The sequence below is a fragment of the Serinus canaria genome, chromosome 1A (genome assembly GCF_022539315.1).
Source record: "Serinus canaria isolate serCan28SL12 chromosome 1A, serCan2020, whole genome shotgun sequence".
NCBI lineage: Eukaryota > Metazoa > Chordata > Aves > Passeriformes > Fringillidae > Serinus > Serinus canaria.
Window position 1 is genome coordinate 46,307,895 of NC_066314.1, and position 14,358 is coordinate 46,322,252.

The 14,358-nt window shown below is 43.7% G+C and overlaps 2 protein-coding genes across 3 annotated transcripts; both read left to right on the forward strand.

Annotated features, from left to right (window-relative positions):
* Positions 1-182: 182 nt before the first annotated feature.
* Positions 183-11,225, forward strand: WBP11 (WW domain binding protein 11). 2 transcript variants are annotated; one of them, XM_030237688.2, is made up of 12 exons: positions 183-324; positions 1,350-1,468; positions 2,279-2,310; positions 2,965-3,058; positions 3,458-3,654; positions 4,504-4,637; positions 5,396-5,595; positions 6,685-6,879; positions 7,380-7,481; positions 8,376-8,687; positions 9,296-9,478; positions 10,128-11,225. In XM_030237688.2, the coding sequence occupies exons 2-12, from the start codon at positions 1,405-1,407 to the stop codon at positions 10,559-10,561; spliced, it is 1,947 nt and encodes a 648-aa protein (XP_030093548.1). In that variant the 5' UTR covers positions 183-324; positions 1,350-1,404; the 3' UTR covers positions 10,562-11,225. The 2 variants fall into 2 exon arrangements, with proteins under 2 accessions (XP_030093548.1, XP_050825645.1); XM_050969688.1 differs by lacking the exon at positions 183-324 and adding an exon at positions 364-573.
* A 1,291-nt stretch (positions 11,226-12,516) lies between these two features.
* LOC103813361 (histone H2A) lies at positions 12,517-13,269 on the forward strand. Its single transcript, XM_009086612.4, has one exon. It carries the CDS (start codon positions 12,562-12,564, stop codon positions 12,949-12,951), a length of 390 nt encoding a protein of 129 aa, XP_009084860.1. The 5' UTR covers positions 12,517-12,561; the 3' UTR covers positions 12,952-13,269.
* The last annotated feature ends 1,089 nt before the right edge of the window (positions 13,270-14,358 follow it).

Consider the following 14,358-nt stretch of genomic DNA (forward strand, 5'->3'; position numbering starts at 1 on the left):
CCTGTCTCTATCCCTATCGGTGTCTCTATCCCTATCGGTGTCTCTATCGCTATCCCTGCCCCGGTCCCTATCCCGGCCGGTTCCCGCTCGCCTCCGCCCCGCCTTCCCGCCCCTCCCCAGGCCCAACCATAGAGTTGGAGCCTCCGAGGGGGAGCGAGCGGCGGCGGAACCATGAGCCGTGGCCGCCGCTTCCGGAGCGCGGCTCCGCGCCGCCACTCGGTGCCGGTGCAAGATGGCGGCGGGGCCGCGGCGGCGGCGGGCGCGGGGCTGAGCGAGGCCGCGGCGGCCCGAGGGAGCCGGAGCCGGGCCCGGCCGGGCCCAGGGGTGAGAGGGGCGCGGCGGTGCTGGGCTGCGAGGCGAGGCGAGGCGAGGAGGAGGCGGCGGCAGTTCGCGCTGCCTCATTTTCTTCCTCCTGCCATCGGGCGGGAGTGGGAGGGGGGGGCTTTCTGCCCCGTTCCCCTGTGGTCAAAATAATATGAATTTAGTGCTTGATTATATTTTTTTTTTTTTCACCTTCGGCCGTTCGCTTGTTGCGTTGAAACTCTTTGGATCCTTAGAAGATGTGAAGTCGAGGTTTCAGAAGTTTGTTCTCTTTCCCTTTGGCCTTTAAATATGAGAAAGATGGAAAATACGGGGTGTAAATGTAACTCCTACCTGTGATTGGCGAGCTTCCCACCTAAGGAAGCGATAGTGTCTTGCAAAAGAAAAAAACAAACCCACCCCAGTGTTTTTGTAGGGAAGTAGTTTTGGAGGGGGATGGAGAGAAGAAACATCCCTGGCTGTAGTTTGGACACTTATGTAGTCATCTGTTAGCTGAAGAAATGTCTAAAGACAGTAAATAATTTTTTGCAGAATAATCCTACACTTGCTGATGCAGTGGGGCCTGGGGAGAGATATCAGGGGCAGTTAGAAGTCTGAGGAAAGCAGATCTGTGGGGAAACATTTGAAACAGAGAAAGGTGAAAACTGGAGATCACTTACGAGAGTGAATGAGAAGATAAATTCTCGTATGCTCTTAGAAGAATAAAAGATGTGTTTCTTCCTGCCCTGCAGCCCTCAATAGTGTTAGCACAGAGCTTCTTGGTTTGAGTTGTAGTGTGAATAAGAGCAAACTCATCAATTAGCTTAAAATTATGACCTACTAAAGTAGCAATAAGTAGGTACTTAGTTAAATAGTAGTACTTTGTTGGAGTAGGGCAGTTTTGATACAGGTGCTGAGCTCATAGTCAGGTTTGAGCACCTTAAAGGTATTTGGGCTCTTTGAGGGAGTAACTTGCTGATAGAAAGAAGAGAAACAAGCATCATCAAGCTACCAGTGTGCAGGACCTGATACCATGTCATCTTTTCCAGGTCTCTCCCTCCTTTTTAAGTTTCATTTTTTTAAGGCAGAAGAAAAGAGATCAAAATGGGGCGGAGATCTACATCATCCACCAAGAGTGGGAAGTTTATGAATCCCACGGATCAGGCCCGTAAGTATCCATGAAGGCTAAGCAGGGGGGAATGGGGAGTGCCTAGAGGAGCAGGTAAAAAGCTTTCTCTGAGGATAGAATCCTCACTTGTGGATCAGAACTGAGTTTCTCTAACTTGAAAACTATTATCTCAGTTTTGTCTGGAAAGGCTGCTTGCTTTCATGCTCTTGCTTCTCTTAAGTATTTACCTCTTGGTTTTCCACTGGTTATCAGTGTTGGAAGGCCTTTGTACTTAACTGTTGGATAAACTGCTGGCTGCTTCCTGGGACAGGGTTAATCTGTCCCAGGCAGGAATCTGAGGAACATGTCAAATTTTGCAGGTGCTCTGGTTAGATGGAGGAGTTGTCTTACTGTTTTTTTTACTTTTGGTAATATGCCAGGGCTTATCAGTGCTCAGTGAATAAAGAAAATCTGGACTCCCACAGTGGATATGCTTTATTTCAGAGGCATTCGCAAAGCCTACATATTTTTAAAGTGTTTTGTCTGATGACTGTTTCAGCTTCTGTGCAGCAATCTTTTCATGATTGCATCTATCACTATGACTTCAGTTGACTGTTCTTTTTTGTATGAAAAAAGCCTTTCTTCTGGAGACATGAAGACTGCAGTATTTTTTTTTTTCCTGTGTAAAAGACAAGAAATAGAAATCAATTTCATGCTATATTTCTCTTACACTGAAAAGCTGAGTTGCAGTAAGTCTTTGTAAAATGAGTGAGCTGTTGAGAAACAGCCTTAGTCTTGATAAAGGAAAGGATCTTCATTAATTTGATTTTGTCTTTCAAGCTGTTATTTTCTGTTTCTTTTACCCTGTAGGGAAGGAAGCTCGGAAAAGGGAACTAAAGAAGGTAAGTAAAGAGCTTAGGGAACATGTAGTTGGCATTTCCTGTACTATGTATTGTGTGTGTGATTGTAAAGGGCCATGAATAGACTGTGGATATTTTGGTTGATATACTAAGACTGACTTTGGAAATACTATCCAAACACATAGTTTAAAAAAACATAGGAGTCTTGTTTGGAGTAAACATCTCCCCGGCTGTTTTTTACCTTGAAACATTTTATTATTGTTAACTTGAAACATCTTATTTTTGAAACATTGCTGGAAGTACTTAGTAATTAAAAAACCCCAAAATGACAAAGCAAAGAAGCAAGCAACAAACCAAATAAAAAAAAAAACCCCAAACAAGTAAAGCATCCAAGAGTCACACACTTTTTAGTGTGTCTAATGTATTTTGTCAGTTGGTTATTGTGTTGATTGCATGTGTCGTAGTTGGAGTGAAGGAATGATAGTAGCATTTGCAATTATCAAGATAGTGGAATTAAAATTCCCAGAAGTTTAACTACATTTGCTTCTGATTTGTGCCATGGTGAATGTTTTCAGGGCATTCTGAGGTGTGATTTTTTTTTTTTTCCTTCAGACAGGAAATACTGAGAAAGGGGTAACAGATGTTTTATGTCTTTCTACTCTGAAACTTTTCTGTCTCCTTGATCTCTGATCTTAGAACAAAAAGCAACGGATGATGGTCCGAGCAGCTGTACTGAAGATGAAAGATCCAAAGCAGATTATCCGGGACATGGAAAAGTTGGATGAGATGGGTGAGTGAGAAGTACCAGGGGCTGGACTTAAGCTGTGGTTTATGTAGATGCACAGTGTAGTTTTAGCTGCCAGTGGGGGAGACTGAAATAGAGTAATCTTTTTTCCTTTCCTGATAGAACGTGGGAATCTGTGAATATCTGGGGATTGATTATGATTTGGGATGTTGTGGTGCCATCAAAGAGGACCTTTTTCCCAGAGGATGATTGATAAGAAAAACAAGTGGTGTGTGTGAGTGCTGCTAATGTAGAATTCAAGGAGGGGATTGTCCTAAGGCTGCAGACTTCCTGAAAACAGGGATTGGAACTTGCTTTGAAATAGTTTCATTCATCGCAATTGTGCAGTAGAGTAATTTGCAAATTTTTTTGTCTTTTTTTTTTTTTTTTGCTGTCTTGGATCAGAGTTCAACCCGGTACAGCAGCCACAACTTAATGAAAAAGTGCTGAAGGACAAACGCAAAAAGCTCCGTGAGACTTTTGAGCGTATCTTGCGGCTCTACGAGAAGGAAAACCCTGACATCTACAAAGAGCTGCGCAAGCTGGAAGTGGAGTACGAGCAGAAGAGAGCACAACTCAGCCAGTATTTTGATGCTGTCAAGGTAATGCTTACTGCATTTCTGTCTTGTAACTGGGGTAGTGTGTTCTGTTTGCTCATTAGGTGTGACTGCTACAGAGGAAGGGAGATTTGTATGAGTTCAGCTTCATGTGGCCCATATGAAATACTAATTGGCATGGTACCTCAAATTAGAGCATTTCGGCGAGGACAGTGTGGTGGTTGTCAGGTCACTGTTTGTCTCTGATACGCTGATCTCATTCAAAATGAAAGGAGGAAAGGGAAATTTGCATTGCAAATCAACAAAATCAGCCTTTGTGTTTTCTGTATTAAAGAGAGAGTGAGCCCGTGAGTGTGCAGTTGGTATTTCTGTGAATTTCTGCTAAATCTCTTATTGGAAATAATGAGAATCCTTTGGCATTCCTTAAAGATCTTTCTCTAATATTCCTCCCTACTGTGCTGGAGAACATAGTGTTTTGAAAGTGCAAGGATCTGTAAGACTTCTTTTTTTTCCTCTCCTTTGGAACATGCAGCAGTCTGTGACTTGAATACTTAAAAACCACAAAAGCAAAGCTATACTTGCCTGCAGTCTCTTCATTTTGTAGACTGAAGGTCTAAAAGAAGGTGAAAACCTGACTGAGTTTTGACTGAAATACTAAAGCTTTTCATGGGTTCATTGCAAGTGCTTTGGTTTGCATTGAGAGCTTTTGCTGTTAACACTTTCCCAAATTTCTTTCATGGACTGCTGCAAGATAACACACCCTAAGAACAGGCACGTGTGACAAGCAGTGCCAGGTTCCATATGTTCTGTACTTTAAAAAGTGATGAGTTTGTGCAGTAGCTTCTGTGGAAGTAACCCATTCTCTTTTTCTTTTTTTTTTTCCCTCTCTTTCAGAATGCCCAGCATGTTGAAGTGGAGAGTATCCCCTTACCAGATATGCCTCATGCTCCCTCCAACATCCTTATACAGGACATTCCCCTTCCAGGGGCTCAACCACCTTCTATCCTCAAGAAGACATCAGCCTATGGGTAAGTGGAAAAAGAAACTTATGGGGAAAGTAAAAAGGAAGCACTCACATTATGGGGAAGAAGCTAGGCATAGGAACAGAGGAAGTATTGACTTGTAGAAGTTGGGGAGTCTATGCAAGTGAATTGTGCTTTCTTTTAACCAAAGCCCTTCTTAATCTTTCCCTACTATTAGAGCTTTTTGTTTAAATTTATTTGAGTAATACATTATGCATTCTAGTTTTTGTCTTTTTTATATCAGGAATGTAGATCAGTAGTAGTAGTAGTATCAGTTCATATTAGAGCCCTACTGTTATGAACATAAATGCCCCTTAAATTGCCCTATTTTGTGTGTTCTTTTGTCCTGCTGCCATATTCAGTGTATATGGATAGTTCATATAAACTCCTAGTTTGCTTGGTTTTGTTTTGTTTTGTTTTGTTTTTTCATTCTAGTGCTAGTTTTTTTTTTTATTTCTTTCTGAATAACCTTCTGTTTTTACCAGCTCTCTGATTATTTCATTCTTCTTCTGTGGCATGATTCAACAGCTGATTTTTTTCAGTATTGTCTTCAGTTGCTTTCTGAGGAGCTTTTGTCTAATCTTCTTCAATCATGTCTTTGTTTGATGTTGTAAACTCCTTGTGTCAAATCAGTACTTTTAAAATGTTCATGTTTCTTTTTAGAAGTCTGCATAAGCAGTGGTGAGAGAAGGCTAAATAATTCTACTAGAGGCATGTTTGCTTTAAATGTGTTCCTACATTCTCATTTCCTTTCATATTTCCAGACCACCAGTTCGGTCCATTTCTGTGCTTCCTCCTCCGGGGCTCGGTGTTCCGCGTTTACCTCCAGGCAGGAAGCCCCCTGGCCCTCCACCAGGGCCTCCCCCTCCTCAGGTCCTGCAGATGTATGGCCGCAAAGTGGGCTTCACCTTGGACGTGGCTCCTCGAAGGCGAGAGGAAGAGATTTCTTACAGTTCTGAAGCAGGTAAGGACTTCCCTGTTTCTCCTGCGGTTTTCCTTGACCTCTGTTCCGCTATGGATGGCGCTGCTGTGAATGCAGTGTGCCCCAGACAAAATGTTCTCTGCAGTATGAATGTTAGCACTATTTGAACGAGTCTTACTAAGTGATTGCTCTTTGAGGTAATTCAGATAGATTCATAATATCTGCAATTTTGCCACCAGCTGTGTTCTTGGAAATGTTGAAACTCTTAATTACATGTCTCAGATACTTTTTTTTGTTAGGTTTCACAGATTAGATTTTTTTGGATGAACCCTTAACAGAAACATTGTTCATATTATCCCTTAAAAAAACCCAATCACTTTCAGAGAAATTGCCTCTTTAAAAAATGTGGGAGAGTTAGGGATTGCGGCCGGAAGATCTCGGGCTGTTATGCGTAGACAGGAAGACCCCTCCTCACCTTCAGTCTGACCTTGGCTGCACCCAGGACAAGGGCAGAGGAAGTGACATAAACTACCTAGGCCATAAATACCCCTGAAACCTTTGAATAAACGCCATTTGCTATCCACCACACTGGTGTCAGCAGCACATGGACCGAGTGACTCTGTATTTGGGTCACCGTGCCGTACTCCAGAACCAGGTCGCCTCGTAGCCAGCGGCTACAAAAAAACCCATCAAATAAACACCCTCAAACCAAAACTACAACAAAACCCACGACCTGAGTGTGCATTTGCTAGGAGAATATAGATCCTGTTTTTCATACAGTTGCTCTGTCACCCTAGAAGCTTTTTTGACTAGATGAATTAGCTTTATTTCATGCCAGAAGGCATCAAAATATTTCAGTGTTGGGCAATTGCTGAATAGAAGTTGATGAATCAGTTGCAGTAGCAGTTGCCTTCACTTTTTTGCTGTGCAAATTAATAAGCAGATTAATATGAAATCTTACAGATTTTCCAAAATACCCTTTAAAAATATATGCTAAAAAGTAAAGGGGTGACAGTTTTAGTTAGTGCAAGCTTTTGCTAAGGGGAGTTTTGTGACTGTAAGCATACACTGGTGTGAAGGAATATTTTGTATTTGGAGTTGATGCATTTCCTAATGCTTTGCTTTCTGCAGGACAGCGAGGCCATGATGATGACATGTCTAGCACTAGTGAAGATGAAGGTTATCCTGAGGATATGGATCAAGATAAGCACGATGAGAGCAGCGATGACAGTGACAGTGACAGGTCGGATGCAGACAGTGAAGGAGAGGACTTCCTGCATCGTGATAATGACAAAGAGAGGGAAGGTGGTGAAGAAAAGAAATCAGGTGTGAAGGGGAAATGAGAGACTGGGCGTTGAGTTTTCAAAAGAAAAACACTACTTGATAGAGCTGAGGGTGTGTGTGCAATTTATTTAGTCAACTAACAATGTTCTAACTCACCTAAATTCCAGCTAAAGGATTTTTATTAATAAATGGGTCAGAAGGAGGCTATCTAGAAATGAAACAACTTTCATATAAGCCTGTTTTCTTAAAAGTTGTGTTAGCTTATAGCTCACAAGCCATTTTTCACCTGAATCATGGCATTGATAAGATACCCTACAAAATTAAGCCTCAATATAAAATAGGCTCACTTGCCTGAGGGAGACCAATTGGTAGAGAATACTAGGTTAGCAAAACAGTCAGAAACACCAGTGCAAACTCTTACCTAAGGAGCATCATGATGTTAGACTGATGGGCTATCCATACCAAATATCAACATAACTGTCTGATTTTTCTTATTTTCTCCCCACCTCCTGTCACCCTTACCCTCACCCTGTTTTCCCCAGGTCACAGTGTCCGGTTTGCAGACATGCCTGGGAAGTCACGGAAGAAGAAAAAGAACATGAAAGAACTGACTCCACTCCAGGCCATGATGTTACGAATGGCAGGTGAGTAAGGTGGATATAATATGTAGTGAGATGCCTTCAGGCTTCCAGGTAAGGTTTCTGTAGGCAGCTTACTTTGCACAAGTTTTATTTTATTGAGTAAATATTTTACTGTCATAATGTAGGCTCTGCTGAGAGTATCAGCTCTCATTAGGTATATGAGTTAGAGTTTGGTTTTTGCTCTTTTTTCCTTCTGTTTGTTTGGGTTTTTTTGGTTTTGTAGGTTTTTTTTTAAATTTATTTTGAAGTAATTAGTGTGTTTTGCATAGTAGAGTTGAAGTTAAGAGTATCAATTTACTGGTTTTTTTCTTCTAAACGTTTTCTTGCTTAACTTTTAAACAGTTGTTCAAATGAAAAACAAATCTCTTGGGGAAAGAGAAAGGGTAACATTGTCTGTGGGCTCAGCGTGTAACCTGTAAGGATTTGTACTCCCTAAAAATACCCTTCTGCTGAGATAAGTTTACCACTAAAACAAACTTTGTTTGTTTTAAAAAGAAACTCCAGTATCTTTCAAAGGTGCAAAAGTTTCTTGGACATGGGGGTGTTGTTTATTGTGGCATTGCGTCCCCAGCGCCCTGTTACCTCACCTCCCCACAAACTCCTTTAAGGCAGAGATTAAATAGCAGAAGTTTGGTCTGGTACAAGTTTCAGGTCCCAGAGAGACACACAACTGTTGTCAGAGCTCTCTCTAGAACAGCAATGATTTTTCTGCTATTATTTTTATTTGTTTTCATCTTATCCTTACCAGTAAAAAGTGGTCAGATTTCCTCCCTTTGAAGTAGGGTTTATCTTTCTCTTGTTTCTTTTTATTTAATTTTGTGTGCTCAGTTTTCTCTGATGTTCACAAAGATGTTATGCGTAGACAGATTTTTATAAGGGTATCATCTCTGTATCCAGGTCAGGAAATTCCAGAAGAAGGGAGAGAAGTGGAGGAATATTCAGAAGAAGAGGAGGAGGAGGAAGAGGACTCAGAGTCTGAAGAGACATCACAGCAGCAGCAGCAACAGCTCAGCGAGGAAGCACTTGCAGAGACCGGCTCATCTACTGCGACTTCCCAGGCGCAGCAGCAGCAGCAGAGTGCCCAGGCTGTGCCACCAGCTCAGATACAGGCACCTCCCATGCCTGGGCCTCCTCCTCTGGGACCACCTCCAGCCCCTCCACTGAGGCCCCCAGGCCCACCCACCGGCCTTCCTCCTGGCCCTCCACCAGGTGAGTACTTGGTTTACCCTGCTCTGAGGGATGCAGGCTCTCAGGCAGTGGTATCAGTGTGGGACTTTGGAAGCTGCAGAATGTGTTACAGATGGAGTATGTGTCCCCACTTAATGAGACTTGTCTGTCATCAGTCTGCATCTTTGTTGCTGTACCTTGCATTTGAGGCCTCAGGTTCCTGTAGCTGTAGCCTTCCTGATGCTTGTCTTTGTTATAGCCAACACTGGCAGACAGCAGCAGAGCCAGTGTATGAAGTGGAGTAAAATAGCAAAGGTAGTTACTTTTAGGTCAGAAGAAAAATCAAATGCCACAGAAAAAAGTTTTTAGCTGTTTAAATTCTGACAAGCTCATCTCAGAAGCTGTTACCAGTTACAACTTAATTAACCCTGTTACCAGTTATAACTTAATTAACACTTTTTCCATGATACACTTTACTTTCATAAAGGTGCTTTAACAGTGTAACTCCTGCCTCTGCTTGAGAAATTCTTTTTAATCTGGCAGCTTTCATCCATATGTTGAAGATCTTTATCCTGAGCTGATGAGATTGTTGCTGGAATATGTTTTTAACTGTGAATTAAATTTCTTGTTTGTTACATGAACATTTTCAGGAGCTCCTCCGTTCCTGAGACCTCCCGGGTTACCAGGGTTGCGTGGGCCTTTGCCTCGACTGCTGCCACCTGGCCCTCCCCCAGGGCGACCACCTGGCCCTCCCCCAGGTCCCCCACCAGGCCTGCCCCCGGGTCCTCCTCCACGTGGTCCTCCTCCTCGCCTGCCCCCTCCTGCCCCACCAGGTAAGGGGTTCTGTTTCAGTGCCAAGTCCTTTCTTGCTTTCTTTTCACAGCCTAGCCTGTGGTGATCAAGCCAATGAGTTTGCCTTTGTTACTGGCTGTGGCTGTGGCTGCATTGTGCCTTGTGGTATTACAATATTCTGTGCAATAACAAGAAAGTGCTGTGCATAGTTTGGTAGCAAGAAATCTGCCCTGAAAAAAGGGAATTTCAGAGTTTAAATTTTTACTCTGCTGGACTCTTTCTGAAGAGCTTCCGGGTGCTGTAATGGTGCTCCACTAAATGAGTTGGAGATCTCAATATTTATTTTGTGTGCCTGGGTCAGACATATTTGATGACTCTTAAATTCCAGTGGGATGGATTGCCAAAAAACTTTATTCTCAGATTATAACTTTAAATTTAAAACGGAGTGTTAAACAAGCTCCTGTGGCTTTCAGAGCCTGCAGAGCAGCATTTTCAACCCGGCATTTAGTGCAGGTTTGAAAACTTTTTTTTTTTTTTTTTTTTTTTTTTAAAGCCAGTGCTGCTGCATCTTGTTGGGGGTTACTTTGTTTTGCTTATTGTTCTTGGCATTCTGAGCCTGTGCACTTTTTTCTCAAATATTCTGAAATTCCCAGATGTGGAGACAGCTCACGCTTTCTTTTCTTCTTACAGGTATCCCTCCTCCTCGCCCAGGCATGTTACGGCCACCTCTGGTGCCTCCCTTAGGACCTGCCCCACCTGGGCTCTTTCCACCAGCTCCCATTCCAAATCCTGGGGTACTGAGCGCCCCCCCCAGCTTGATCCAGCGGCCCAAGGCGGATGACACCAGCGCGGCCACCATCGAGAAGAAAGCCACGGCCACCATCAGTGCCAAGCCGCAGATCACCAACCCCAAGGCGGAGATCACGCGCTTCGTGCCCACCGCGCTGCGCGTGCGCCGCGAGAACAAAGGGGCTGCTGCTGCCTCCCAGAGGAAGCAGGAGGATGAGCCTGCCCTGCCCTTAACCAAAGCTGCCCCTAAGGCTGGATCATCTGCCCCTATCTCTGTACAGACAAAGGATGATGTGTATGAAGCCTTCATGAAAGAAATGGAAGGTCTCCTGTGACCTGTCATAGTCCCGGTCAGCTTTCCTGCCCCTCTGAACGCAGATCAGATCACTGTGGAGGGAGAAGAAGGGAAAAGTCCTCCTGCAGGCAACGAAAGGGCATGACTGGAAATAGTTCCCTACCCACAGGTTAACTTGCCAGTGTGCTGTAAACAGAGACTGCTGCAGCTGAGGTGTGCCTGGACACCTCCTTTCAGAGCCACCACGTCCACCTGGGGAAAGGAAATTGCAGCAAAGAAGGCGATGCAGCTCCCCTCAAGTCCTCCCCCTTCCTTAAAGGGAGATAATGATGCTCTGGGGATGGGGCTGACTATTCCCTGCCAAAATCCTTACACACCCTGAGTGCTCTGGTGAGGGTAGTGGAACAGGTTTTTAAGGAGCCAGAAAAGTGTTAGCAGCATTTCATACACAAATGGTTGTCCAGTTTTTATTTTCTGTACTGTTTTTTTTTTCTGTAAATATTTTATAATCATGTTTTTTTAGTTGCAGTGAGGTTGATCAATCATCTTTCTTCCAGGGTAGTCAGGGAGGTAATTTGTTGCATATACTGTACACTGGAGTTTTGCATCCTATCCCCTTTATGGTCATCTTGATGGGATTTTGTTGGCTGGGGAAACTTCATTTTGTCTTGTGAAAGACAATAAATGTTCAGTGTATCAAAATACCACTTTCCCTGTGATTTCTGAAAAGTTAGCAGGCAGGTGGAGGGGGGGGGTCTTTGCTCATCTTGGAAGACCATAGAGGCATTCAGAACCTCAGAAAAGTAATAATCACATTATAAATAACATATACTTACTTTTTCCCACTAAGCCTCTGCTATATTCTTGTTTTTAAGTTTCTAAACATCCCTTTTAGCCATTATTTGTAGCTAGTAAAAACTTAAGTCCTGATAAACTACTAATAATTACAAAACAATTTATTTTGTATACTCTGGGAGGTTTGCTTCATATCAAGCCTCGGATAACTACTGGGTGCATCATGGACAGGCTATCTTAAGTAAAAATTAACAAACAATTTCAATGTTAAAAGATTGACAGATAATTTTATTAGTAGCTGATATTGGGATACCAGACTTTAAACAATACATTTAGTTGGCTGTCAGTTTCAGTTTTAGCTGATTGCACCATGTTTGGAGGTTAAATCTGCTCTAAGGAGACAAAGTTATTAGCTAAGCAAACTTACACTTGAAAACCTTGAATCTGTTTTCACAAATTCTGGACACAATGAAAAATGTTTGCACGGCAGTTCTCTATACCAAGAACATGTAAAATTTATATGAGCCTGCCCACCTAATGCATATTGTGATGTAACTTTACACAATTATTGAAACACTAAATTCTTTATTAAGCAACTTCTGTTATGGAAGTTAGCTGATGACATCAGTTATGTTTACCAAAGTTGAGAAGATTCAGCTTGGAGAGAGATAAATCAGCTTGAAAACACCAATATGATTGATTGCAGCAATGCTGAAGTAATTTGTCTCTAGAATCAGAGAAACGTCGTGTATTATGTCCTCCTGCCTAGTTTCTACACCTATCAGTAGTTCTGGGGTGTAAATGCTCCCACTGAAAGTAAAGCTTCTCTTTTATCATAACAGTAACGCATTTTTAAAGTAGCCCTGCAGGTTTAAAATACAGGTTTATTTCTGAACCGACAGCCATGGCATTTAGCTGAGTTTCCCTGGTTCCAGGAGGCGGCTGTGCTCCTGTTTCCTCCTCGGCCGAGCGGGGAGGGAGGCGTTCCCGGGCGCTGCCTTCGCTCACGGAGCGGGGCCGGGCCCGGCAGCGGGGGCGGCTCCACGGGGAGAGGCCGCCGGCGGCTCCCATTGGCCGGATTTGGATCCGCGGCGCCATTGGTCGGAGCGAGCCGGAGCGCGCCGCGGCCAATCAGCGAGCCAGCCGGGCGCGCGCAGGAGCTATAAAAGCGGCCGCGCGCGGGGCCCTGCGACACGTGATCGCGTCAGTCGGTGCGGCGGCGTTGTTGGAGCGGCGGCGGGAGCCATGTCGGGGCGCGGGAAGCAGGGCGGCAAGGCGCGCGCCAAGGCCAAGTCGCGCTCGTCGCGGGCCGGGCTGCAGTTCCCCGTGGGCCGCGTGCACCGGCTGCTGCGCAAGGGCAACTACGCGGAGCGCGTGGGCGCCGGCGCGCCGGTGTACCTGGCGGCCGTGCTGGAGTACCTGACGGCCGAGATCCTGGAGCTGGCGGGCAACGCGGCCCGCGACAACAAGAAGACGCGCATCATCCCCCGCCACCTGCAGCTGGCCATCCGCAACGACGAGGAGCTCAACAAGCTGCTGGGCAAGGTGACGATCGCGCAGGGCGGCGTGCTGCCCAACATCCAGGCCGTGCTGCTGCCCAAGAAGACTGACAGCCACAAGGCGAAAAGCAAGTGAAACAAATCCGAGGAGCGATCCCAACCTCAAAAGTAATCCAAAGGCTCTTTTCAGAGCCACCCACTTCCTCATAAAAGGAGCTGTACATCCTAGCAATAAAACAAAGGAAATACTTCCCCTCCCCCCACCCCCGTCTCCTCAAAAAAACTAAAATGCAGCGAAAAAGAACAACCCCCCTCTTAAACACCTCAAGTCCTTTTAATCATAGCTCTTGGAAAAAATCCAAAACCAAAGCCCCCCAAATACTTTGTATCTTAGCACTTGAATTGAGATCCGAATTTTGAAAAACCTACTCAGTAGTAAAATAAATCACTTTGCTGGTGCGGGTTAGAAATATTGTTAAGACTGTAGGAAAAAACCCCAGCCCCATCTTTTAAAGCTCGGCCCTATGTGAAATTCAGGTAATTCCCTGACGTCTTTAAAAACAGCCCTGTCCCCTCTGAACAACTTTTACACACCTACAGATATTGGAAGTTTTTTTGTTTTGTTTGGGGTTGTTTTTTCTTGGTTTGGTTTTGTTGTTTTGTATTAAAAGGCATTCTGAGTTACTAATCCTTAGTTCTCATTTAAAATCTTTGAGCTGCTGAGCCCATTTTCTGCCTCAAATCTGAAAAGGTTTGAGAAAAATTGTACATCATAACGCACAAGCAATCTGAGGTGAAAGGGGCTGTTGCCAGTTTTGCTTCTGTCTTATACAAAGTGCTAAATATAAAACATAAATATGTTGAAATAGAAACAGAAAATCTGCTATTATTGGTCCAAAACCATATTTTAATGATTATCCATTTGAAAACATAAATTACTGGAATCATAACATTGTCCAGAATTTTAGTATTACCAACAGTTACAATATCAAGAGGTAAAAAGGTGTTTACAGGCCTTTGTCGAAAGAATGGGTTGCAGGCATTAATAAACATATCAGAGAATACTTCTTTTAATGCTTTGTGCTCTGAAAAACAATGTGCATTTATTTTTAATTGAAGCTTGGTCTTGGAAAAGAGCTTCAGAAGACTGTGCCCCCTCTTGCTCAGCAGCCAGCTGCTCCAGTGCAGCAGATACATCAAGACGTGCCATTTTTAGTATTAATTCCAGCGTAGGGAGCAGTCATTGGACAGTAAGAAAATGGAATATTTAGGAAATTGCTGTGAAAGAGGAATCCTAACTGATCACTTGAGCAACTTTTAATTTGTTCATGTAGTGGGAAAATCAGCTGCAGCAGCATCTCCTTAAACAATGATGACTCAGATTTTTGCCAATCCAGCTGTATCAAAATAAAAACACTGACATGTCATGAAATGATAGGGCACTGGTTATCGTTATTAACAAAAATTGGCCATGATAAGTTTTTATGTCACCGAATTTATTAAGAAAGTGAGTATTTCTGCGGCAGAGGACGAGGGAACCATG

Excerpts from the sequence above, each read along its gene's own strand:
- WBP11 (XM_030237688.2), top strand. The coding sequence starts at position 1,405 with ATGGGGCGGAGATCTACATCATCCACCAAGAGTGGGAAGTTTATGAAT. Across the intron at positions 2,311-2,964 it reads GGAAAAGGGAACTAAAGAAG|AACAAAAAGCAACGGATGAT; the intron begins GTAAGTAAAGAG and ends CTCTGATCTTAG. Across the intron at positions 3,655-4,503 it reads AGTATTTTGATGCTGTCAAG|AATGCCCAGCATGTTGAAGT; the intron begins GTAATGCTTACT and ends CCTCTCTTTCAG.
- LOC103813361 (XM_009086612.4), top strand. The coding sequence starts at position 12,562 with ATGTCGGGGCGCGGGAAGCAGGGCGGCAAGGCGCGCGCCAAGGCCAAG.